Genomic DNA, 27,500 nt, shown 5'->3' on the forward strand with positions numbered 1-27,500 from the left:
TGACGCACAGGGGTGGCAGCATCATGTTGTGGGGGTGCTTTGCTGCAGGAGGGACTGGTGCACTTCACAAAATAGATGGCATCATGAGGTAGGAAAATGATTTAGATATATTGAAGCAACATCTCAAGACATCATTCAGGAAGTTAAAGCTTGGTCACAAATGGGTCTTCCAAATGGACAATGATCCCAAGCATACTTCCAAAGTTGTGGCAAAATGCCTTAAGGACAACAAGGTCAAGGTATTGGAGTGGCCATCACAAAGCCCTGACCTCAATCCCATAGAAAATTTGTGGGCAGAACTGAAAAAGTGTGTGCGAGCAAGGAGGCCTACAAACCTGACTCAGTTACACCAGCTCTGTCAGGAGGAATGGGCCAAAATTCACCCAACTTATTGTGGGAAGCTTGTGGAAGGCTACCCAAAACATTTGACCCAAGTTAAACAATTTAAAAGCAATGCTACCAAATACTAATTGAGTGTATGTAAACTTCTGACCCAGTGGGAATGTGATAAAATAAATAAAAGCTGAAATAAATCATTCTCTCTACTATTATTATGATATTTCACATTCTTAAAATAAAGTGGTGATCCTAACTGACGTAAGACATTTTTACTAGGAATAAATGTCAGGAATTGTGAAAAACTGAGTTTAAATGTATTTGGCTAAGGTGTATGGAAACTTCTGACTTCAACTGTATATCCCTTTGAGCATAGTGAAGTTACTAATTACACTTTGGATGATGTATCAATGTACTCAGTCACTACAAAGATACAAGCATTATTCCTGACTCAGAGAGGAGGGAAACTGCTCAGGGATTTCACTTTGAGGCCAATTGTCACGTTCTGACCTTAGTTCCTTTGTTTTGTCTTTGTTTTAGTATGGCGGGGCGTGAGTTTGGTGGGTTGTCTATGTTTCGTTTTCTATGTTGTGTTTTTGCGTTTGGCCTGGTATGGTTCTCCATCAGAGGCAGGTGTCGTTAGTTGTCTCTGATTGAGAATCATACTTAGGTAGCCTTTTCCCACTTGTGTTTCGTGGGTGTTTATTTTCTGTCTAGTGTGTTTTGTCACCTTACAGAACTGTTTCAGTTTTGTTAGTGTTCTGAGTTTAAATAAATATCATCATGAACACATACCACGCTGCGCTTTGGTCCTCACCTCATTCCAACATCGATCGTTACACCAATGGTGACTTTAAAACAGTCACAGAGTTTAATGGCTGTAATAAGAGAATACTGAGGATGGATCAACAAAATTGTAGTTTCTTCACAATACTAACCTAATTGACAGAGTGAAAAGAAGGAAGCCTGTACAGAATAAAAAATATTTCAAAACATGCGTCCCGTTTGGCACTAAAGGAATACTGCAAAAAAGGGGGCAAAGCAATGAATGTTTTGTCCTGAATACAAGCTGTTGTTTGGGGCAAATCCAATACAGCACATTACTGAGTAACACTCTCCATATTTTCAAGCATAGTGGTGGCTGCATAATGTTATTGGTATGCTTGTAATCATTAAGGACTGGGGAGATTTTCAGGATAAAAAAGAAATGGAATGGAGCTAAGCACAGGCAAAGTCCTAGAGGAAAAGCTGGTTCAGTCTGCTTTCCACCAGACACTGGGAGACAAATGCACTTTTCAGCAGGACAATAACCTAAAACAACAAGACAGTGAGTGGCTAAGTTACAGTTTGGTCATAAATCTACTTGAAAATCTGTGTCAAGACCTGAAAATGGTTGTCTAGCAATGATCAACAACCAATTTGACAGAACTTGAAGAATTTTGAAAAGAATCATGGGCAAATGTTGCACAATCCAGGTATGGAAAGCTCTCAGAGACTTACAGAGAAAGACAGCTGTAATCTCTGCTAAAGGTGCTTGTACAAAGTATTGACTCGGAGGTGTGAATACTTATGTACATTTTATATTTCTGTGTTAGCAAAACTTTATAAAAGCATGTTTTCACTTTGTAATTAAAGGGTATTGTGTGTAGATGGTTGAGAGAAAAAACAATAGAAAATATTTTGAATTCAGGCTGTAACACAACAATAAGTCAAGGAGTATGAATACTTTCTGAAGGCATATTTCAATTCCCACCTATTGAGAAGTGTATCCTCCACTGCCTGTTTCAAAAGACAGTTCCACACATAGTACACTGTCTCCTTTTTAATTAAATGATCAGTATTAAATATTACGTTTGACAGGAAGACATGAGAGGTGTTGCACATGATAAAGGTAAGATAACCACTATTGGATCATGCTGTGAAGGTAACACTTCTGTCCGAAAAATTAGAACGGCACTGTCTTTGAAATCAACCACTGAGTGAGTGGCATGCATCATCAACCAACCCACTAAAGAACTGAGTACATTTAGCCGTTGGAGTGTGTGTGTGTGTGTGTGTGTGTGTGTGTGTTGTAGCGATCATGTTGCTCCATTCCATTGTCAGCGACAAGAACAGTTTACGTTTCACAGTTTATTGCCACTCTTTGATTGCATCAGCAGTTAGGGCTCACGTCCACTTCACACTCCATTAGCCCTGAGGGAAAGAAGACATTGCTCTCCTCTTTTGTTTTTTTCTCTCCTATTTCTCCCCCACAGACTTACAGAGAACGTGATGGTCTCTATTCTTCTGCACTCCTTCTCCTGATCTGGTCTGGCCTCCCCATAGAGCACGTGCCAAACTCATTCCATGGAGGGCCGAGTGTCTGCGGGTTTTCTCTCCTTCCTTGTACTTGATTGATGAATTAAGATGACTGGTTAGTAAGGAACTCCCCACACCTGGTCTTAATTGAAGGGAAAAAACAAAAACCAGCAGACACTTGGACCTCCATGGAATGAGTTTGACACACACGTGAAATGTTCCAAAAACACATGTTTTCACATGAGTTCCACGTGACATCATGTGGTTTTTCTGTAAAGGTAACTAGCTCCATGTTCAGAGTTTGGGCACAAAGGAGTGGGTGTGTGTTTGTTTTTGTGTGCGGGTGCATGTGTGTGTGCGTACATGCGTGTGTATGTCTGCGTGCGGCCAGTTAGTGATGTTAGAGAGTATGATATGGAGAAGTAATTTCAGGCCCCTACAGTCACATTTCCCCTGCTCTGGTCTCTGACATAGAGACTTCAGAAAGCTGGCTGGCTTGCTTACTGGCTTGCTTAACATCATCTGTGTTTCACTGGTGTCTGACCACACACTATCTCCACTGGGGGATGGTATGTGTTTGTATGGTGTGTGTGGAGGGGGATGGTAATATATCACTGTCTCCCAGAGAGGGGGGACATTCATGGCGAGGCGAGCTCCAGGGGAGAACTTCCCCAGTACAATCAATTACCCAGCACTCCAAGCAAATGGTCAGGAGCAGATACATCCTAGTGATGCATCAGACAACAGGCCTGGAAAATAGATGGGTTTTTAATACCTACGGACCGATGAAGTGAGGAGGAGGGAGGGATGGAGGGAATACATCTAGCGAGGGAGACCGTTGTCCATCTCATCATTACCCCCTTCTACTGGAGATATTACTACTGCTTTTTACTCCAAATGAAAGACCAAAAAAATGTATCTTCCCTCCCTCGTTCTATGGATAAGTATTTTCCTCTTGAATCACTTTGTATTTGATTGACCCTGTAGGACGGATGCTATGTAAAGGGTCAGGGCCTTAGGGGCACCTTTTAGAACTAGTAATATATTAACATGAGAACACTATACTTTTATTCCTAGTTAAAGACACAGACTGTGTTCACACAGGCAGCACAATTCTGATCTTTTTATTCACAAATGTTTTTGACTTAATCTTTTGACCAATCAGATCAGCTCTTTTGACAATATTTGGTTAAAAGATCAGAATTGGGCTGCCTTTGTAAATGCAGGTAAAGACACCATAGACAGTAGTTGTAGTGGAGTTTGTAAACTATGGTGAAGTGTACACTATGCCGAATGAAATGTGCAGTAAATAACCAGGTCTATTGTAACGTTGAATTTATTCTCAATTACTTTCCTGGCTGAATAAAAGTTTAAATAAATGCAGTAAGGGCCTCCCGGGTGGCACAGTGGTCTAGAGATTCTGGGTTCCAGTCCAGGCTGGATGGATTGGCATTGTGTCAAGAAGCAGTGCGGCTTGGTTGGGTTGTGTTTCGGAGGACACATGGCTCTCGACCTTCGCCTCTCCCGAATAGGTACGGGACTTGCAGCGATGAGACAAGACTGTAACTACTACCAATTGGGGAGAAAGAAAGGGGGTAAAAAAATATATATATATAAAAAATAAAATAAATGCAGTATGACCCTCTTGGTAATCTAGGAGTGTGCACTACTATAGTTATCTAGGGTGGAGCATGCACTACTGTGGTAATCTAGGCTGGAGTGTGCACTACTGTGGTAATCTAGGCTGGAGTGTGCACTACTACAGTAATCTAGGGTGGAGTGTGCACCACTGTAGTAATCTAGGGTGGAGCGTGCACTACTGTGGTAATCTAGGGTGGAGTGTGCACTACTGTGTTAATCTAGGGTGGAATGTGCACTACTGTGGTAATCTAGGGTGGAATGTGCACTACTGTGGTAATCTAGGGTCTAGTGTGTACTACTATAGTAACCTAGGGTGGAGTGTGCACTACTGTAGTAATCTAGGGTGGAGCGTGCACTACTGTGGTAATCTAGGCTGGAGTGTGCACTACTACAGTAATCTAGGGTGGAGTGTGCACCACTGTAGTAATCTAGGGTGGCGTGTGTACTTCTATAGTAATCTAGGGTGGAGTGTGCACTACTGTGGTAATCTAGGGTCTAGTGTGTACTACTATAGTAACCTAGGGTGGAGTGTGCACCACTGTAGTAATCTAGGGTGGAGTGTGCACCACTGTAGTAATCTAGGGTGGAGTGTGCACTACTGTGTTAATCTAGGGTGGAATGTGCACTACTGTGGTAATCTAGGGTGGAATGTGCACTACTGTGGTAATCTAGGGTGGAGTGTGCACTGCTGTGTTAATCTAGGGTGGAGTGTGCACTACTGTGGTAATCTAGGGTGGGCTATGTACTCCTATAGGGCGGAGTGTTCACTACTGTGGTATTCTAGGGTGGAGTGTGCACTACTGTAGTAATCTAGGGTGGAGTGTGCACTACTGTAGTAATCTAGGGTGGAGTGTGCACTACTGTGGTAATCTAGGGTGGGCTATGTACTCCTATAGGGCGGAGTGTTCACTACTGTGGTATTCTAGGGAGGAGTGTGCACTACTGTGGTAATCTAGGGTGGGCTATGTACTCTTATAGGGCGGAGTGTTCACTACTGTGGTATTCTAGGGTGGAGTGTGCACTACTGTAGTAATCTAGGGTGGAGTGTGCACTACTGTGGTAATCTAGGGTGGGCTATGTACTCCTATAGGGCGGAGTGTTCACTACTGTGGTATTCTAGGGTGGAGTGTGCACTACTGTGGTATTCTAGGGTGGAGTGTGCACTACTGTGGTATTCTAGGGTGGAGTGTGCACTACTGTAGTAATCTAGGGTGGAGTGTGCACTACTGTAGTAATCTAGGGTGGAGTGTGCACTACTGTGGTAATCTAGGGTGGGCTATGTACTCCTATAGGGCGGAGTGTTCACTACTGTGGTATTCTAGGGTGGAGTGTGCACTACTGTGGTAATCTAGGGTGGGCTATGTACTCCTATAGGGCGGAGTGTTCACTACTGTGGTATTCTAGGGTGGAGTGTGCACTACTGTGGTATTCTAGGGTGGAGTGTGCACTACTGTGGTATTCTAGGGTGGAGTGTGCACTACTGTGGTATTCTAGGGTGGAGTGTGCACTACTGTGGTATTCTAGGGTGGAGTGTGCACTACTGTAGTAATCTAGGGTGGAGTGTGCACTACTGTAGTAATCTAGGGTGGAGTGTGCACTACTGTGGTAATCTAGGGTGGGCTATGTACTCCTATAGGGCGGAGTGTTCACTACTGTGGTATTCTAGGGTGGAGTGTGCACTACTGTGCAGTTTACAGCTGAAGTGATCTTGGCCACCGTGTGAAGAGGCTGTTAAATAAAGCCACTCTCTCACACTCTCACTTCAAGGCATGCTGCCACGCTTTATAGGACCACTGCTCTCCAGGACACTCAGCTAATCCTCATCTGGTCAATGAGCTACGTCCTGTTCACCCTCCCTCTCCCTTCCCCCTGTCGTCCCTCCCTCCCTTCCTCTCGCCTTCCCTCTCCTTCCCTCCTGTCCTCCCTCCCTTCCTCTCGCCTGTCCTCCCTCCCTTTCTATCTTTGTCTCTGGCTGCTGAAGTAGTCGACAGACAGGCAGCTTTCTGGGCTGGTGGATGCCTGGGATAACACACACATACACACTGCGTTAACGTTTCGTAAAGAGGGCTGCGGGTTGGACCATCTGTGTGGCCCATCCACCCGGCGCCACGGCAAACTAACAGATGCACCAGTAAATAAACGGTATATTTCTTCATGGCGACCAGTTGCCACATTCCATAATACCAAGGCAGTCTTTAACACCCACCAGGTGGGGAGCGATGAACGACACATAACTCTACCCACGCCAGCAGAGAGAGTTACACTTAATGGTGGTGTGTGTGTTTGCATTTGTGTGCATGTGTGTGCGTGTGTGTGTGTGTCAGTTGGGAGACACTTGTACGGTGATGTTATGACCTTGCAGCAGGGTGGATGATACAATAGTTAAACCAGTTGAGCTACCAGCAGTAACACAGTGTTACTGTAACGGCTAGCAGTGTTACTGTGACGGCTAGCAGTGTTACTGTAACGGCCAGCAGTGTTACTGTAACGGCCAGCAGTGTTACTGTATACGGCCAGCAGTGCTACTGTATACAGCCAGCATTGGTACTGTATACGGCCAGCAGTGGTACTGTATCTGCCCAGCATTGGTACTGTATACGGCCAGCAGTGGTACTGTATATGGCCAGCAGTTGTACTGCATACGGCCACCAGTGGTACTGTATCCGGCCAGCAGTGGTACTGCATACGGCCAGTAGTGGTACTGCATACGGCCAGCAGTGGTACTGTATCCGGCCAGCAGTGGTACTGTATCCGGCCAGTAGTGGTACTGTATCCGGCCAGTAGTGGTACTGTATACGGCCAGCAGTGGTACTGCATACGGCCAGCAGTGGTACTGTATCCGGCCAGCTGTGGTACTGTATCCGGCCAGCAGTGGTACTGTATGCGGCCAGCAGTGGTACTGTATACGTCCAGCAGTGGTACTGTATCCAGCCAGAAGTGGTACTGTATCCAGCCAGCAGTGGTACTGTATCCCACCAGAAGTGGTACTGTATCCAGCCAGCAGTGGTACTGTATCCAGCCAGCAGTGGTACTGTATCCAGCCAGCAGTGGTACTGTATCCAGCCAGCAGTGGTACTGCATACGGCCAGCAGTGGTACTGCATACGGCCAGCAGTGGTACTGCATACGGCCAGCAGTGATACTGTATCCGGCCAGCAGTGGTACTGCATACGGCCAGTAGTGGTACTGTATACGGCCAGCAGTGGTACTGTATCCGGCCAGCAGTGGTACTGTATCCGGCCAGCAGTGGTACTGTATCCGGCCAGCAGTGGTACTGCATACGGCCAGCAGTGGTACTGTATCCGGCCAGCTGTGGTACTGTATCCGGCCAGCAGTGGTACTGTATGCGGCCAGCAGTGGTACTGTATACGTCCAGCAGTGGTACTGTATCCAGCCAGAAGTGGTACTGTATCCAGCCAGCAGTGGTACTGTATCCCACCAGAAGTGGTACTGTATCCAGCCAACAGTGGTACTGTATCCAGCCAGCAGTGGTACTGTATCCAGCCAGCAGTGGTACTGCATACGGCCAGCAGTGGTACTGCATACGGCCAGCAGTGGTACTGCATACGGCCAGCAGTGGTACTGCATACGGCCAGCAGTTGTACTGCATACGGCCAGCAGTGGTACTGTATCCGGCCAGCAGTGGTACTGCATACGACCAGCAGTGGTACTGCATATGGCCAGCAGTGGTACTGTATCCGGCCAGTAGTGGTACTGTATCCGGCCAGCAGTGGTACTGTATCCGGCCAGTAGTGGTACTGTATACGACCAGCAGTGGTACTGCATACGGCCAGCAGTGGTACTGTATCCGGCCAGCAGTGGTACTGTATCCATCCAGCAGTGGTACTGCATACGACCAGCAGTGGTACTGCATACGGCCAGCAGTGGTACTGTATCCGGCCAGCAGTGGTACTGCATACGACCAGCAGTGGTACTGTATACGGCCAGCAGTGGTACTGTATCCAGCCAGCAGTGGAACTGTATCCAGCCAGCAGTGGTACTGTATCCGGCCAGCAGTGGTACTGTATCCGACCAGCAGTGGTACTGTATCCGGCCAGCAGTGGTACTGTATCCGGCCAGCAGTGGTACTGTATCCGGCCAGCAGTGGTACTGTATACGGCCAGTAGTGGTACTGCATACGGCCAGTAGTGGTACTGCATACGGCCAGCAGTGGTACTGCATACGGCCAGTAGTGGTACTGTATCCGGCCAGCAGTGGTACTGTATCCGGCCAGCAGTGGTACTGTATATGGCCAGCAGTGGTACTGTATACGGCCAGCAGTGGTACTGCATACGGCCAGTAGTGGTACTGTATACGGCCAGCAGTGGTACTGCATACGGCCAGTAGTGGTACTGCATACGGCCAGCAGTGGTATTGTATCTGGCCAGCAGTGGTACTGTATCTGGCCAGCAGTGGTACTGTATCTGGCCAGCAGTGGTATTGTATCTGTCCAGCAGTGGTACTGTATCCGGCCAGCAGTGATACTGTATACGACCAGCAGTGGTACTGTATCTGGCCAGCAGTGGTATTGTATCTGTCCAGCAGTGGTACTGTATCCGGCCAGCAGTGATACTGTATACGACCAGCAGTGGTACTGCATACGGCCAGTAGTGGTACTGTATACTGCCAGCAGTGATTCTCTGTATGGCCTTCAGTGGTACTGCATACGGCCCGCAGTGGTACTGTATACCAGTGTTGTAGTACTCGAGACATGTCTCGAGACCACATATTTAGGGTCTCGGTCTTGTTTAGGTGTCGAATACATTTTGTACTCATTCTTGACTCTGTTTCGGACAGTGAGAACTCTTAATTTCTTCCCGAGACGAGTCGAGACCAGCGGAGTAAAAAAAAAAAACGTTTCCAGGCCAAAATATATGCACTCCTTTCTTGAAATGTTCATATCTTAACAGTCTTATCTATTATAGACATGTTTGCGCAGTGGCGAACCTATAGGACTTTAGTGTGTGACATGTTTGTGATTCTGAAAGGACAGCAACCGTAATACCAGCACACTCATGTAGGAGAGGTCACTTTTTGTAAAACACGAGGGACCAGTAGTGTACTGAAGGGTATACGCAGGTGTAAGCCGTATATTATTCTAAAGAGCTGTCAGTGTCTATGGGGGTCAAAGTTGATGTACTGTGATCCTGCCTCTCCGATTGTCTCTCTCTATTCATTAGTGAAATGAACATTATGTGTGTGTGTTGTGTTTTAATGACCTTAGCAGCTGATTAAGTTAAGTGTGTATATATTTTGGGATTCGTTAATTACACCTGATGTCACAAATAGGGCAACACATCCAAGCGTTCTGCCATAACAACAGCAGTCAAGCACCCAAGCTAACTGGCTAACGTTGGCTAGCTTGCTAGCTACTTCTAGACACAAATGAGAGCACAGCTCAATCTGACCATTTTTCTCGCCCTAGCAGAGCTGGTTAGGCTGTTTTATGTTATCCAGAGCATTGGTGACTGCAACTGTGCTGCTGGCAACAATTTAATTATGCTTTTTTGCCAACGTTTACGGACACCGGCCATATTCAATGGGTGTTGAGCGTTCGTAAATGTGTCCGTTATTCTTCGCTCTGGCATTGGAGTAGATAGCCAGAGCGAATTTACCAGCTACATCAAGACTTATAGCTAGCTAGCTAAACAATGAACCATAATCACAACTCATGACCTTACTACCCTGCATTAATCTGCAAGTAGCTAACCAACCAGGTTCACTGTTAGCTAGCTAACATTAGGCTATAGCTAGCATAGCAAATGGCTCTGAGATAAGAATAATATTACTACACAGAGCATACATGTAACGTTAGCTAGCGAGCCAGCCAACTAACATTAGCTACCTAGCTAACAGTACACTTTAACTTGAAACAAAATTAGAAACGTGTAATATCAGAAAATATAGCTAGCTAGACTATACATGGATGGACTCTTCTCCCTCTGTCACAGATGCCATGATTGCCCTTAGTTTGAAGATGTAATCCAGAGACAGGTGTTTTCTCCATCTCGTTAGCTATCATACTCTAATTCCACTGATTTCAAAACTCGGTCCTCCAGAAACTGGAGAGCAACACTTATGCAGTTCTACTACACAACATATAAACAAAAGCAGCGTTAGACAGGATTACCTACACATACTGACCTGCTCAAATAGACAGAAGCGTGCTACATGCAGACCAATCCAAACTCATCTGTCGTCATGTCCTGCCCACTCATGAGCTCAGCCAATCATGGCTAGCAGGAAGGTTGCTGGCTTTTTCTGTGGCTAAACCAACTAGGCTCATAATTGAAAAAAAAGATTAGTGTTTACAGATGGAATACAAATTTGTTATTAAGGCACATGAAAGTTCATGTTCCAGAAGGCATTTCTGCCAAAAAACACATTTAGATTATTTTTTATAAGTTTACGTTCAAATGCCTCTCCTGTGAAGTAGTGACGTGTGACATACTCCTACATACACACACACAGTGGGTTAGTGACACCCCGAAACGAACCAGTCTAATTTCCTTAAATAGACCCTATTGTACCCTGCATGCTGTACAGTATGCCGTCATCATGGTGGGACCTAGGATTGAGATGTACAGAATAGAGGTAAATTGGATGTAGTTTATAATCTATACATCTTGTTGCCTTGGTTGCGCTGTAAAGAACAATGACTTTTCCACATGGACTTAACACAATGCACATTCAAGGACGCTGGCAGACAGGATACAAACTGAACAAACAAACAATGCTGAAGCCTTCAGTCTCTGCACAAAATCACAACAAATTTCTCCTATAGTTAATGTATCTAGGCCAGCCCAGCGCTTACAAAACACCTCATATAAATATATATTTCTCTGTATCTCAATCTTTTTTTATGCGATTATGAAAGGGCTTTGTATTGTAAAGCAGAGCAGACAGAGGGAGGGAGGATGTGCCTGCTTTCTTTCGTGGTAGTCAACCAACCTAGACTAAAAGGAGGTCCCTTGGGGTACGGCAGACAGCGACGGTGGGTCCCCATAATGCAGTTCTGTTCCTCCTCCAGGATCTCGTCCTGATTGGTTGGGAGCATCTGCCGCTGATCAGGGTGCTATGATGTAGGGATGGATGATGAATCAACACTCTGGGTTGTGTTCATTAGGCACCAAACGGAAGAAAACAAATTTAAACAGGGAGAGACTACCTGGTTCAATATGAAACACCGATTTTCATTTCCCATTACAAAATGTTTTCTGTTGCATGCCCTAATATTCAGGGCCCTGTATTGAGTCAATACTTATCTCCTGTAGCTGGCTGGTGTGTTTGAGGATTCTCAGAACTTCAGAACCTCCTGCTGTGTCAGACATCAAACACCAACGTCTCCTCCAATCCCAGAGCTCCGTCACAAACCTTGGGTGTTTTCCAGGACACCATGCAGGGGGTGCCGGTGTTCACTCTGGTTTCATTCGGGGCCGACAAAAAGTTGTCTGTTATTTTTTAAACGTGTATCATTGTTCTTTTCTGATGTTTAAGCTCACTGTTTGATGAAATAAGAGAGATCAAGATAACCATAAGGGAAAAACTTAACCTGTCTTGACCATCCTCCTCCCGCTCCTACTGGCTTTCTCAGATTCTGCCATTACTATCCTGAAGTTGCCGGTAATAGGCTACATGACTAGTTGGCAAACTTTCTCATGTGGAATGCCAATTTATCTTACCATTTCTACCGATCTGCGTGCCAGTTATGGGTTTCATTTGCACATTTTTGTGGAACAGTTTCATTTCATTTAAAATAACGTCTTCGTATCTCAAAATCATTGTATTGTGGTTAATCAAAATTAGATCCATATCTAAATGACAACTCTGTAAAAAATGCCTATAAAGCCAACAAAATAAAAACATTGCAGCCTGCAGGTAGAAAATATCTTCATGAAAGAAATATCCTATAAATCACATTGGCTACACATGGTCTGTCTGCAACGAACTTGAAACATTGTATCAACTACTAACTTGGGTCGGCATGAATGGCCTTGCAACATGGTTTCCCCAGGCAGTGAGCTTGGCACAGACACAGCTGTTGGCTATTTGCTCATAAAATAGGCCTAATCAGGTGTTTCCACTGGATCAGAGCATGACAGTTTTCCTGTTCACGCTGTGTCTGTGTGGTTATTGAAAGGGAGAGAGCTGGAAAGATTTTTCAAATACATTGAGGAATGGATGTAAAAACAAACTTCATTTGTTTGTTGTTTGTGGTGAAGAAAACATTACTTTGAGAAGCTCCACAGCTCATTAGTTGTGGTGCATTAACCCAATTAGAAATACTATCTGATCCCCAAATGTTCACATTTATATGCCTACATTTCTGCGCAGGTCAGGTGGTATAAAGTATTACAGGCCTACTTTAATGTAGGCCTACTTTAATGCGTAATCAGGTGCGCGTCCTTACTCAACATTGACAGGAGCACTCAAAACAAAAGACAATAACTAAATTGACAAAACTCGTAAATGGAATGAAATAAAACTAAACTTGTTTCTTAGTAAGAATACTAAACACAATATGGATTGACATAACCCAGTGCAAACCAGTCTAGCGTGCACATTCACGAAACAAACAATTCCATACACAGACATGGGAGGGAACAGAGGGTTATATACACGTCTAATACTGAGGAAATTGAAACGAGGTGTGTAGGAAAACAAGACAAGACAAATGGAAAAATGAAAGGTGGATCGGCGATGGCTGGAAAGCCGGTGATGTCGACCGCCGAACGCCGCCCGAACAAGGAGAGGAACCGACTTCCGTGGAAGTCCATACAATGGAGAAACAGACATGAATGCCTCATTGGCCTTGTCTTTTCGTGTCTTCTACCTATTTCATACTGTTTGCATTGTCAATGTGATCAATCGTTCAACAAGGAACAGGCGGGACAGTGCGTCTGCTTTCACGTTCTGGAAACCTCGTTTGTACGAAAAGGTGAACACAAAACGGGTGAGAAACATGGCCCACCTTGCCTGGCGAGGGTTCAGTCTCCTCGCTGCCCGGATGTACTCCAGATTGCGGTGGTCAGTCCAGATGAGAAAAGGGTGTTTAGCCCCCTCAAGCCAATGTCTCCAAGAGCCTTGTCAACAGCCAACAGCTCCTGGTCCCCCACATCATAGTTTCGCTCCGGCGGGCTGAGCTTCCTCTAGAAGAAGGCACAGGGGCGGAGCTTTGGTGGCGTACCCGAGCGCTGAGAGAGCACGGCTCCTTTCCCAGCCTCGGACGCGTCCACCTCCACTATGAACGCCAAAGAGGGATCCGGATGAGCCTGCACGGGAGCAGAAGTAAACAGAGCCCTCAGGTGACCAAAGCCCTGTCCGCCTCAGCCGACCACTGCAAACGTACCGGTCCACCCTTCAGCAGTGAGGTAATGGGAGCCGCTACCTGACCAAAACCCCGGATAAACCTCCGGTAGTAGTTGGCAAACCCTAGAAACTGCTGCACCTCCTTTACCGTGGTGGGAGTCAGCCAATTACGCACGGCTGAAATGCGGTCACTCTCCATCTCCACCCCTGAGGTGGAAATGCAATACCCTAGGGAGGAGACGGACTGTTGGAAGAACAGGCATTTCTCAGCCTTGACGTACAGGTCATGCTCCAACAGGCGACCAAGCACCCTGCGCACCAGGGAAACATGCTCGGCGCGTGTAGCAGAGTATATCAGAATGGCATCAATATACACCACTACACCCTGCCCGTGCAGGTCCCAGAAAATCTTGTCTACAAAGGCTTGGAAGACTGATGGAGCATTCATAAACCCGTACGGCATGACGAGGTACTCATAATGCCCTGAGGTCGTACTGAACGCCGTCTTCCACTCATCTCCCTCCCAGATACGCACCAGGTTGTAAGCGATCCTGAGATCTAGTTTGGTGAAGAAGCGCGTCCCGTGCATTGACTCGATCGCAGTGCCGATAAGAGGTAGCGGGTAACTGTACCGCACAGTGATCTGATTTAGGCCTCGGTAGTCAATACACAGGCGCAGACCTCCCTCCTTCTTCTTCACAAAAAAGAAACTCGAGGAGGTGGGTGAAGTGGAGGACCGAAAATACCCCTGACGCAGAGATTCGTAGACATATCTTTCCAAATCTTTGTCTCCGCCTGTGACAGAGGATACACGTGACTCCTGGGAAGTGCGGCGTCTACCAGGAGATCTATCGCACAATCGCCCCGTCGATGGGGTGGTAATTGAGAGAGCCAAATTGGCATATTCGGGGAGAATGCATATGGTGGAGACCTGGTCTCGACTTTCCACCGTAGTAGCACCAACGGAAACCCCTAAACACCTCCCAGAGCACTCTCACGACCACCCCGTGAGAGCCCTCCGTTGCCATGAAATGGTGGAGTCATGACGAGCTAACCAGGGAAGGCCTAGTACCACGGGAAACGCAGGAGAGTCAATGAGGAAGAAACTGATTCTCTCCTCGTGACCCCCCTGCGTCACCATGCCCAGGGGAATGGTAGCCACCCTAATCAACCCGGACCCTAATGGTCGACTGTCCAGAGCGTGAACTGGGAAAGGCCTAACCACTGGAACAATGGGGATCCCTATCCTATGGGCGGATGCTCTGTCGATAAAATTCCTAGGTGCGCCTGAATCGACGAGCGCCTTATGCTGGGAATGCGGGGAAAACTCAGGAAAGTAAACATGCACAAACAGGTGTACAACAGAGGGCTCTGGATGAGAGTGGTGCAGGCTCACCTGGGGCGACGCCAGAGTGCCCTGCCTGCTGCCTCGACCCCAGAGGAACCAACCCGGCACCAACCAGCAGTGTGACCTCTGCGGCCACAGATGGTACACGTGAAAGCCCCTCCGGCCTCCCTGAGCGCAGCCCCTCCCAGCTCCATAGGCACCGGAGCGGTGGTGCTGGGAGAGGGAAATGACAGAGCCCTCTCTGGACGTCCGCGGGTGACTGGATGGACAGGTCCACAAGCTGGTCGAAGGTGAGGGTGGTATCCCTGCAGGGACTCCCGACTGACATCCTCGCGCAGGCTGCGGCGGTAGTGGTCGATAAGGGCCCTGTCGTTCCATCCCGCTCCTGCGGCCAGGGTCCGAAATTCCAGGGCGAACTTCTGGGCGCTCCTCGTCCCCTGCCTCAGGTGGAAGAGACATTCACCCGTTGAAGACTGCCCGGAAGCGGCTGGTTTACTCCTCGAAGTCGTCCAATGCCGCATCTCCTTCTCCCCACACGGCGTTTGCCCACTCCAGAGCTCTATTCATTCAATCCTGTGAGACGATACAACAAGTAATATGTTTTAGTTATTTGACTAAACTTTAGTTACCCCCAGCTGACATTCTGTCTTTCTGTCTCTCTCAGTCGAGCCTGCAGGGGGGAGAACAGCTCATAATAATGGCCAGAACAGAGTAAATGGAATGGCATCAAACACCTATAACAACATTGTGTTTGATGTATTTGATACCATTCCACTGATTCCGTTACCACAAGCATGTTCTTCCCAATTAAAGTGCCACCAACCTCCTGTGGTCTCTCTCTTTCTCTCTCTGTCTCTCTCTCTCTGTGTGTTCCTGACTCGCCGTGTACATGGTTCAGTGGTTAGAGAGGTGGCCTTGATGTTGCTGTTTCTGTCGTGCTCTTTCATTGAACGAGAGAAGATAACAAAGGAAAAAGAACACCTCAAACTCCTTTTTTCAGTATGCACGCACATACACGCACAAACACACACACACGTTTGAGTAATCCCCAAGGCCGCCACACATAAACACGGCATCACATGGAACTGCCCCCAGGGTTGTCAAGTTACTCTGAGACGAGGCAATGGTGGTCAGATGGTGTGCCTCGGTCATCGTGTTGAGATAACGCTTGGCCAAATTACACACTGCCGTTCTGAAACCATAGCTGCCTTCCTTATACGCTGATGGTTTGTCCAGTGATGACACTAAGCTGACAGAGAAATACTGCGTGACAGAGCGTTTAACCATTTGTGTTCTGTGGCTGGTGGTGCAGAAGATACTGTAGATACTGTGAGCTTAACTACACAGTCGTCATGGTAAAAGATAGTTACTGCATGGACTCAGTCGCCTTGTCATAAGTGATTCTGTATACCGTTGAAGTCAGAAGTTTACATACACTTAGGTTGGAGTCATTAAAACTCATTTTTAAACCACTCCACAAATGTCTTGTTAACAAACTATAGTTTTGGCAAGTCGGTTAGGACATCTACTTTGTGCATGACACAAGTACTTTTTCCAACAATTGTTTACAGACAGATTATTTCACTTATAATTCACTGTATCACAATTCCAGTGGGTCAGAAGTTTACATACACTAAGTTGACTGTGCCTTTAAACAGCTTGGACAATTCCAGAAAATTATGTCATGGCTCTAGAAGCTTCTGATAGGCTAATTGACATAATTTGAGTCAATTGGAGGTTTACCTGTGGATGTATTTCAGGCCTACCTTCAAACTCAGTGGCTCTTTGCATCATGGGAAAATCAAAAGAAATCAACCAAGCAAAACTGTAGACCTCTGCGAGTCTGGTTCATGCTTGGGAGCAATTTACAAGTGCCTGAAGGTACCACATTCATCTGTACAAACAATAGTATGCAAGTATAAACACCATGGGACCACGCAGCTGTCATACCGCTCTGTCTCCTAGAGATGAAAGTACTTTGGTGTGAAAAGTGCAAATCAATCCCAGAACAACAGCAAAGGACCGTGTGAAGATGCTGGAGGAAACAGGTACAAAAGTATCTATATCCACAGTGAAACGAGTCCTATATCGACATGAAAGGCCGCTTAGCAAGGAAGAAGCCACTGCTCCAAAACCGCCATAAAAATTACAGACTTTGTTTGCAACTGCACATGGGGACAAAGATCATATTTTTTGGAGAAAGGTCCTCTGGTCTGATGAAACAAAAATAGAACTATTTGGCCATAATGACCATCGTTATGTTTGGAGGAAAAAGGGAGAGGCTTGCAAGCCGAAGAACACCATCCCAACTGTGAATTACGGGGGTGGCAGCATCATGTTGTGGGGGTGCTTTGCTGCAGGAGGAACTGGTGCACTTCACAAAATAGATGGCATCATGAGGGAGGAAAAGTATGTGGCTATATTGAAGAAACTTCTCAAGACATCAGTCAGGAAGTTAAATGTTGGTCGCAAATGACACCAAGCATACTTCCAAAGTCGTGGCAAAATGTCTTAAGGACAACAAAGTCAAGGTATTGGAGTGTCCATTCACAAAGCCCTGACCTCAAACCTATAGAAACTTTGTGGGCAGAACTGAAAAAGCGTGTGCGAGTAAGGTGGCCTACAAACCTGACTCAATTACTCCAGCTCTGTCAGGAGGAATTGGCCAAAATTCACCCAACTTATTGTGGGAAGCTTGTAGAAGGCTACCCGAAACGTTTGACCCAAGTTAAACAATTTAAAGGCAATGCTACCTAATGCTAATTGTGTGTACAGTGCCTTGCGAAAGTATTCGGCCCCCTTGAACTTTGTGACCTTTTGCCACATTTCAGGCTTCAAACATAAAGAAATAAAACTGTATTTTTTTGTGAAGAATCAACAACAAGTGGGACACAATCATGAAGTGGAACGACATTTATTGGATATTTCAAACTTTTTTAACAAATCAAAAACTTAAAAATTGGGCGTGCAAAATTATTCAGCCCCCTTAAGTTAATACTTTGTAGCGCCACCTTTTGCTGCGATTACAGCTGTAAGTTGCTTGGGGTATGTCTCTATCAGTTTTGCACATCGAGAGACTGACATTTTTTCCCATTCCTCCTTGCAAAACAGCTCGAGCTCAGTGAGGTTGGATGGAGAGCATTTGTGAACAGCAGTTTTCAGTTCTTTCCACAGATTCTCGATTGGATTCAGGTCTGGACTTTGACTTGGCCATTCTAACACCTGGATATGTTTATTTTTGAACCATTCCATTGTAGATTTTGCTTTATGTTTTGGATCATTGTCTTGTTGGAAGACAAATCTCCATCCCAGTCTCAGGTCTTTTGCAGACTCCATCAGGTTTTCTTCCAGAATGGTCCTGTATTTGGCTCCATCCATCTTCCCATCAATTTGAACCATCTTCCCTGTCCCTGCTGAAGAAAAGCAGGCCCAAACCATGATGCTGCCACCACCATGTTTGACAGTGGGGATGGTGTGTTCAGGGTGATGAACTGTGTTGCTTTTACGCCAAACATAACGTTTTGCATTGTTGCCAAAAAGTTCAATTTTGGTTTCATCTGACCAGAGCACCTTCTTCCACATGTTTGGTGTGTCTCCCAGGTGGCTTGTGGCAAACTTTAAACAACCCTTTTTATGGATATCTTTAAGAAATGGCTTTCTTCTTGCCACTCTTCCATAAAGGCCAGATTTGTGCAATATACGACTGATTGTTGTCCTATGGACAGAGTCTCCCACCTCAGCTGTAGCTCTCTGCAGTTCATCCAGAGTGATCATGGGCCTCTTGGCTGCATCTCTGATCAGTCTTCTCCTTGTATGAGCTGAAAGGTTAGAGGGACGGCCAGGTCTTGGTAGATTTGCAGTGGTCTGATACTCCATTTCAATATTATCGCTTGCACAGTGCTCCTTGGGATGTTTAAAGCTTGGGAAATCTTTTTGTATCCAAATCCGGCTTTAAACTTCTTCACAACAGTATCTCGGACCTGCCTGGTGTGTTCCTTGTTCTTCATGATGCTCTCTGCGCTTTTAACGGACCTCTGAGACTATCACAGTGCAGGTGCATTTATACGGAGACTTGATTACACACAGGTGGATTGTATTTATCATCATTAGTCATTTAGGTCAACATTGGATCATTCAGAGATCCTCACTGAACTTCTGGAGAGAGTTTGCTGCACTGAAAGTAAAGGGGCTGAATAATTTTGCACTCCCAATTTTTCAGTTTTTGATTTGTTAAAAAAGTTTGAAATATCCAATAAATGTCGTTCCACTTCATGATTGTGTCCCACTTGTTGTTGATTCTTCACAAAAAAATACAGTTTTATATCTTTATGTTTGAAGCCTGAAATGTGGCAAAAGGTCGCAAAGTTCAAAGGGGCCGAATACTTTCGCAAGGCACTGTATATAAACGTCTGACCCACTGGGAATGTGATGAAAGAAATAAAAGCTTAAATGAATCATTCTCTCTGCTATTATTCTGACTTTTCACATTCTTAAAATAAAGTGGTGATCCTAATTGACCTAAGGCAGGTAATTTTTACGAGGATTAAATGTCAGGAATGGGGAAAAACTGAGTTTAAATGTATTTGACTAAGGTGTATATAAACTCCCGACTTCAACTGTATGCCATTCCAGATAACTCACATCTAACATCTCAGCTGTTCTGAATATCAGTGGCTCGCGAATACAGCCTAAAGCTAACACTGTGCTGAATGGTTGATATGTCCAAAATGTGCAGGATACATTTTAGGCTACAATTAACTGTTTATTGTTGACATTTTTTCATTGACCTTTTCCCATTCCTTCCTTTTCCCTTCTCTCAGCTGTCCGGAACGACCGCAATAAGAAGAAGAAGGAGAGTCCCAAGCCAGAGCTGACCGAAAACTATGAGCTGAGTGCAGAACAAGAGGCCATCATAGAGAAGATACGCAAGGCTCATCAGGAGACCTTCCCATCGCTCTGCCAGCTGGGGAAATACACCACGGTTAGTACTGTAGCACACACACACACACACACACACACACACAGAATGAGAATAGAATAGACCAATACTACTGTACTGTATATTGTAATTTTCAGATCACAGAAATTCGTAACCCAACTCCTCGAGAAATTCACAGATTAACCCTGAGAGGTTGGAAGCCAGGGTCAGCCACTGTGCAGTTTAGAAGGGCACAACATCAGGAGATTTGCATGCACGAAGACACACTTGTATTTAGTTGTAGTTAATGCTCCAGGCACAGTTTGCATCAATGTCAGTGTAGCGAGGTCTGGCGAACTCAGACAGATTATTGTCTACATGTCCCACTGACGCGCACCAAGAGCCTGTATCTCTCAGCCCTCTGTTGACAGAAGACACTGTCTGTTTCATTTCTGTGATAGTGTACTTCTGACTGGCAGAGCCCACAAAGGGAATCGATCCTATGTACTGTACTGCAAATCCCCCTCTAATGCAGTAGCCAGAACTCAATTATGAGATAAATCCTCGCTAACACAACTCAATAACCTCTCCTCTCTATGCACGTCCAGGAGGGTTGGATATATTTTGAATGGAAATCAATGACAATCAGAGGAGGTTAGGACTCGTTTTTGTGGCAGGTGCTTCATGTCAAGTGATGATCAATATCTGGAGAGTGTCATGAGAAGATAGACATTGTGCACTAGTCTTTAGAAAGCCTCAATAGGTTCCACAACCGAACACTGCTCTTATCCTGTGCTGCTTCCATCCTATCCACTGTGTGTATGAGTGTGATATGTATTCTATTCTATTTTTTCTATTCTATTCTATTCTATATTATTCTCAAAAATCTCTATTACATTAACCTTCTGAGTAATATAAATACTATATAGACCAACTCCAACGATCATATGTCTTTTTGCAGATTCATAATGTATGTTCTACTACCAGGGGATCCAGAGTAGACCATCCATAATGTTGGTACCAGACCCTCTTGTTTAGAGACATCCATATTGTTAGTACCAGACCCTCTTGGTTAGAGACATCCATAATGTTAGTACCAGACCCTCTTGGTTAGAGACATCCATAGTGTTAGTACCAGACCCTCTTGGTTAGAGACATCCATAGTGTTAGTACCAGACTCTCTTGGTTAGAGACATCCATAATGTTAGTACCAGACCCTCTTGGTTAGAGACATCCATAGTGTTAGTACCAGACCCTGTTGGTTAGAGACATCCATAATGTTAATACCAGACCCTGTTGTTTAGAGACATCCATAGTGTTAGTACCAGACCCTCTTGGTTAGAGACATCCATAGTGTTAGTACCAGACCCTCTTGGTTAGAGACATCCATAATGTTAGTACCAGACCCTCTTGGTTAGAGACATCCATAATGTTAGTACCAGACCCTCTTGGTTAGAGACATCCATAGTGTTAGTACCAGACCTTCTTGGTTAGAGACATCCATAATGTTAGTACCATACCCTCTTGGTTAGAGACATCCATAATGTTAGTACCAGACCCTCTTGGTTAGAGACATCCATAGTGTTAGTACCAGACCCTCTTGGTTAGAGACATCCATAGTGTTAGTACCAGACCCTCTTGGTTAGAGACATCCATAGTGTTAGTACCAGACCCTGTTGGTTAGAGACATCCATAATGTTAGTACCAGACCCTGTTGTTTAGAGACATCCATAGTGTTAGTACCAGACCCTGTTGTTTAGAGACATCCATAGTGTTAGTACCAGACCCTCTTGGTTAGAGACATCCATAATGTTAGTACCAGACCCTCTTGGTTAGAGACATCCATAATGTTAGTACCAGACCCTCTTGGTTAGAGACATCCATAGTGTTAGTACCAGACCCTGTTGGTTAGAGACATCCATAATGTTAGTACCAGACCCTGTTGTTTAGAGACATCCATAGTGTTAGTACCAGACCCTCTTGGTTAGAGACATCCATAGTGTTAGTACCAGACCCTCTTGGTTAGAGACATCCATAATGTTAGTACCAGACCCTGTTGGTTAGAGACATCCATAATGTTAGTACCAGACCCTCTTGGTTAGAGACATCCATAGTGTTAGTACCAGACCCTCTTGGTTAGAGACATCCATAATGTTAGTACCAGACCCTGTTGGTTAGAGACATCCATAATGTTAGTACCAGACCCTCTTGGTTAGAGACATCCATAATGTTAGTACTAGACCCTCTTTCCTTTCTTGGAGACATCCATACAGGGCTCTACAGTGCAAGTATTTCACTCGCATTTGCCCCTAAAAATTGTGCGAACCGGAAAAAGTATTTACGAGCAGTGTGCGCGATTAAAGATGACTGACAACCTACCGTAATCTATTTTTCCCCCGCTGCTAATTGTTTAAAAACTACAAGTCCCACATTCCACAAGTGGCATGCGCCAACTACAGTAGAGTTTTCTGTGATGACGCAGTCCAGTCAGATAGAGAAAGGTGAACAAAAGGTGAACAATACTGGAAAATAGTATCGGTATAGGCTATAAGTTAACGTGCAGACATCGCTAAAAATGAAGCCCATTCAATGTTATTTTAAGTGAAAAAGAGACGAGGAGAAAGAGGAATCCGGCGAGGGGGATTCGCAAGGTTCAACTAATGAAGCCTCTTCACAAGGTTTACCTGAGGCGGCTAACGTTGACATGGCTGCTAACGTTCGGGATGCTGGGACCAACGTTAGCGAAGCTACCTTGAACCCTGCTGTCTCTGTAGCCGGTGGAGGGAGAACATATAGATTGGCTCAAAATGTTCCCATGGCTAGAGTTCGAAAACAACGTCATGTTCTGCAAATATTGTAGAGGGCAGAAACAGGCCTTCGTCCTTCGTGTCAGGAAACACGCATCTGAAAAGAGATAGCATAGCGAAACATAACATCTCGCGGCGACATATCCAGTGCAGAGATCTGTACCTGTTGAGACAGGAGAAACCATCAGGCCCGGTGTCAGCAGCCTTGAGGAGGCAAGTGTTGCTGTCTGAGGAGGAGAAGAGGAGGCAAGTGTTGCTGTCTGAGGAGGAGAAGAGAAGGCAAGTGCTGCCGTCTGAGGAGGAGAAGAGGAGGCAAGTGTTGCTGTCTGAGGAGGAGAAGAGGAGGCAAGTGCTGCCGTCTGAGGAGGAGAAGAGGAGGCAAGTGCTGCTGTCTGAGGAGGAGAAGAGGAGGCAGCTGAAAATAAAGATAAACATTGCATCCTTCATTGCGAAAGATGAAGAACCTTTCGTCAAATTTGGGCCGCTTATCAGACTCCAACACAAAAACAGAGTTGACATTAATCCCACATACGACAATGACGTATGATGTGCGGAGATGATCGGTTAAATTGCTGACATAATGAGAGAGAGCCTGCCAGCGAAGCTGAAATCCGCAAAGTATCTTGCCGTTCTAATAGACGGAGACACTGATATATCCAACACTGAATGCGAGATTGTCTACTTTCGCTTGTTGGAGGATGGGAAGCCAGTCAATCTCCTGGTCGGACAACAGACCGCTGAGCATTCTCATGCCATTGGTAAGTTGTTCCTCTTTATAGGCTTTATTCTTGTGTAAAGTTGAATCATTATTCATAATGGAGATAATATAGTTTGTCAGAAATACTTTTGTGTAATAGTTTTTTTGTGTTGTCATTTCGAGGTGTTTTGGATTGCCACCAAGGCCACATTTGGTGCTGTTTGCCCAGAGGAGGATGCAGGGTCATGGATGAAGAAATAAATCTCCTTCGGGGCAGATGGTGCCTCCGTGAACATGGGCCACCGTGGGGGAGTGATTGCCCACCTGCAGAGAGAGGCAGGGGGGCATATAATCCCAATCCACAGTATACCTCATAGGTTTGTAACTAATAAATTATCTATGATTTTGTTTTATTTGCTAGCAGAGAATGTTAAACAATAATGTGTGTCTGTGTGCGTGTGCTAATTGCTGGAATACCACCAAATTATTGTTTTCTGGTGACACAAGAGACAGGGGGGGAAGGAGACGGTGAATTGTTTGGAAGATTCTGTCTGACTTTCACAGACTAGAGCTACTGACCATCCAGAAGAAAGAGCCAAAGCTGTCTGTCGTGTACGATCTTCTGAATCTGATATGGAAGATGTATCACTTCAGCGAAAATCCAAACGAGAGCTCTGTGTTCTCGGGCAAGAGCTCGGTGTGGATATTTGCACACCGTCTAGCGTCAAGTGAACTCACTGGATCCCCCATGTCCACAGAGCCCTTAGTGTTCCTACAGCATGGACAAGACAAGGACCTTGCCACTGACTAAGGCCAGTACTCCGTTGTTCTGCAGCACATGGAACACCAGGCCGTAGCATCAACAACAGCAGTTCAAGGGCGGGTAAAGAAGGTCACTTTTACACAGGAAATGTAATTCCACACTAGTTTTAAAAAATAGGTTCAAGACTCAAATGAACTTTCAGAATCAAGTAATTGACAGGTGACAGTTTATTTACTCACTACTCAACAGATAAAGTGGGAAATGGTGAATACACTCTTTTGTGTGTTCTGCCATTTTCTTTCAGACATGTTTGAGCAGCTATCCTCACTTAGCCTCACCCTGCAAAGGAATGACCTGATCCTCTCCCAAGCCACATCAGAGTTGAGGAAGACAGTGACCAGACGAGAAGCACTAAAGCTTCAGACCATGCTTGCTCAGCAGCAGGGTGATGAGAGGAGATTCCAGGTGTGTTAGGATGAGAGCTTGTTAGGATATATGAGAAATCGATGATTAAAATCGATAATTAAGACAGATTCTCAGTGTGAGAATCGATGTATTCGTTGCCCAATAAAACGATTTGAGGATAAGGAGGGAAATGCGATGGAGAAGTCTTTACATTTTTTTTATGAGTCAGTCAGACAAATGCCCAGACATTTCAGTGTATGTGTATGTGTGTGTGAGTGTTTGTTATTTCTGTTAAAGGGAATAACACTGAATGGGAATCTGAAAGGCTTCATGGACCTCACCAGTCCCCAGCTGAAGCAGCACATGAAGGCAGCCATCAACATGGGCGTGGATGATCTCAAAGCCAGGTTTGGTGGTTTGCTGAAGGATGAGGGTGTCCAGACCCCAGTGGAGTCTTTCAGAGTGCTAAACCCTGACACCTGGCCAGAAGACCAGGCCAGCCTTCTCACCTTTGGCAATGATGGTGTGGCAGACCTGATGAGGCATTTCAAGGAGCCTCTAGAGAGGTAAGAATTTATTTGACACTGCATTGCCATATGAGACAATGTTATGTTTGTATATTTGCAAACTCACTTGCTCTCTTCAATCCTGCAGATCGGGGTGCAACATGGCTGCAATCCAGGATGAGTGGCAGGGGCTGAAAATCCTGGTCAGCCACAATGTCAAGGACCAGTCCTACAGTGGCCTGTGGGAGACCATGTTGACAAAGGACCCCTACAGGCACGATTACAAGGTAGACTAACAGTCCTGAGGGGTTATGTATGGTATCCTATGGTTGGTTTTGATAGGTTAATGGTAAGAGGTTAAATTAAATTAAAAGATATCATATTTTCCCTAGAACATACTGGAGTTGGTGCAGCTTATGCTGGTGCTGCCCATTTCAGCCGCCCAGTGTGAGCGAGACTTCTCTGCGCACAACCGGATTAAGAATTCGACAAGAAGCTGCCTTGGGGTCTCCACCACCGAAGATGAGGATCAGCCTGGAGGGGTCTTCTGTTGAGGAGTTCTATCCCACTCCTGTCGTGGACCACTGGCTGACCTCTAAGCGTGCCAGACGGCCAACGTACAAAATCAGCTGGATAACTGATATCCTTTGTGTCTAGTAGGCTTGGGTCAATGTGTGATTTTGGTGGTATGTGCTGTTCCAAAGATGTGTGTCCCTTAGTACACGCACACACGCAGTATAAATATGTATGTAATAAATAGTTTGTTAATAAACTCTGTTACATTTTTCACTGTGCTCCTGAATTTCTTTGTGTGCTCCTAATGTTTTCATTTAAGAGCGCATTTACTCCTTGGGAAAAAAGTTAGCATAGAGCATGCCATAAGTACCAGACCCTGTTGGTGAGAGACATCCATAATGTTAGTACCAGACCCTGTTGGTGAGAGACATCCATAATGTTAGTACCAGACCTGTTGGTTAGAGACATCCATAATGTTAGTACCAGACCCTGTTGGTGAGAGACATCCATAATGTTAGTACCAGACCCTGTTGGTGAGAGACATCCATAATGTTAGTACCAGACCCTGTTGGTGAGAGACATCCATAATGTTAGTACCAGACCCTGTTGGTGAGAGACATCCATAATGTTAGTACCAGACCCTGTTGGTGAGAGACATCCATAATGTTAGTACCAGACCCTGTTGGTGAGAGACATCCATAATGTTAGTACCAGACCCTGTTGGTGAGAGACATCCATAATGTTAGTACCAGACCCTGTTGGTGAGAGACATCCATAATGTTAGTACCAGACCCTGTTGGTTAGAGACATCCATAATGTTAGTACCAGACCCTGTTGTGAGAGACATCCATAATGTTAGTACCAGACCCTGTTGGTGAGAGACATCCATAATGTTAGTACCAGACCCTGTTGGTGAGAGACATCCATAATGTTAGTACCAGACCCTGTTGGTGAGAGACATCCATAATGTTAGTACCAGACCCTGTTGGTGAGAGACATCCATAATGTTAGTACCAGACCCTGTTGGTGAGAGACATCCATAATGTTAGTACCAGACCCTGTTGGTTAGAGACATCCATAATGTTAGTACCAGACCCTGTTGGTGAGAGACATCCATAATGTTAGTACCAGACCCTGTTGGTGAGAGACATCCATAATGTTAGTACCAGACCCTGTTGGTGAGAGACATCCATAATGTTAGTACCAGACCCTGTTGGTGAGAGACATCCATAATGTTAGTAACAGACCCTGTTGGTTAGAGACATCCATAATGTTAGTACCAGACCCTGTTGGTGAGAGACATCCATAATGTTAGTACCAGACCCTGTTGGTGAGAGACATCCATAATGTTAGTACCAGACCCTGTTGGTGAGAGACATCCATAATGTTAGTACCAGACCCTGTTGGTGAGAGACATCCATAATGTTAGTACCAGACCCTGTTGGTGAGAGACATCCATAATGTTAGTACCAGACCCTGTTGGTGAGAGACATCCATAATGTTAGTACCAGACCCTGTTGGTTAGAGACATCCATAATGTTAGTACCAGACCCTGTTGGTGAGAGACATCCATAATGTTAGTACCAGACCCTGTTGGTGAGAGACATCCATAATGTTAGTACCAGACCCTGTTGGTTAGAGACATCCATAATGTTAGTACCAGACCCTGTTGGTGAGAGACATCCATAATGTTAGTACCAGACCCTGTTGGTGAGAGACATCCATAATGTTAGTACCAGACCCTGTTGGTTAGAGACATCCATAATGTTAGTACCAGACCCTGTTGGTGAGAGACATCCATAATGTTAGTACCAGACCCTGTTGGTGAGAGACATCCATAATGTTAGTACCAGACCCTGTTGGTGAGAGACATCCATAATGTTAGTACCAGACCCTGTTGGTTAGAGACATCCATAATGTTAGTACCAGACCCTCTTGTTAGAGACATCCATAATGT

The 27,500-nt window shown here is 45.3% G+C and overlaps 2 protein-coding genes across 4 annotated transcripts in view; both read left to right on the forward strand.

The window, feature by feature from the left end:
- LOC109887187 (retinoic acid receptor beta) overlaps positions 1-27,500 on the forward strand; it is a 156,332-nt gene that overhangs the window by 106,539 nt on the left and 22,293 nt on the right. For both annotated transcript variants that reach the window (XM_031788753.1, XM_031788754.1), the window contains exon 4: positions 19,752-19,912. In XM_031788753.1, the coding sequence (XP_031644613.1) occupies positions 19,752-19,912 (161 nt within the window). The remainder of the gene's footprint in view (positions 1-19,751; positions 19,913-27,500) is intronic.
- On the forward strand, positions 23,738-25,925 carry LOC116353415 (uncharacterized). Of its 2 annotated transcripts, XM_031788756.1 has the most exons (5): positions 23,738-24,236; positions 24,421-24,581; positions 24,819-25,087; positions 25,176-25,314; positions 25,420-25,925. In XM_031788756.1, the coding sequence occupies exons 2-5, from the start codon at positions 24,423-24,425 to the stop codon at positions 25,579-25,581; spliced, it is 729 nt and encodes a 242-aa protein (XP_031644616.1). In that variant the 5' UTR covers positions 23,738-24,236; positions 24,421-24,422; the 3' UTR covers positions 25,582-25,925. The 2 variants fall into 2 exon arrangements, with proteins under 2 accessions (XP_031644616.1, XP_031644615.1); XM_031788755.1 differs by having other exon boundaries at positions 23,738-24,581.

Source organism: Oncorhynchus kisutch, linkage group LG14 (assembly GCF_002021735.2).
Source record: "Oncorhynchus kisutch isolate 150728-3 linkage group LG14, Okis_V2, whole genome shotgun sequence".
NCBI classification, from domain to species: Eukaryota; Metazoa; Chordata; class Actinopteri; order Salmoniformes; family Salmonidae; genus Oncorhynchus; species Oncorhynchus kisutch.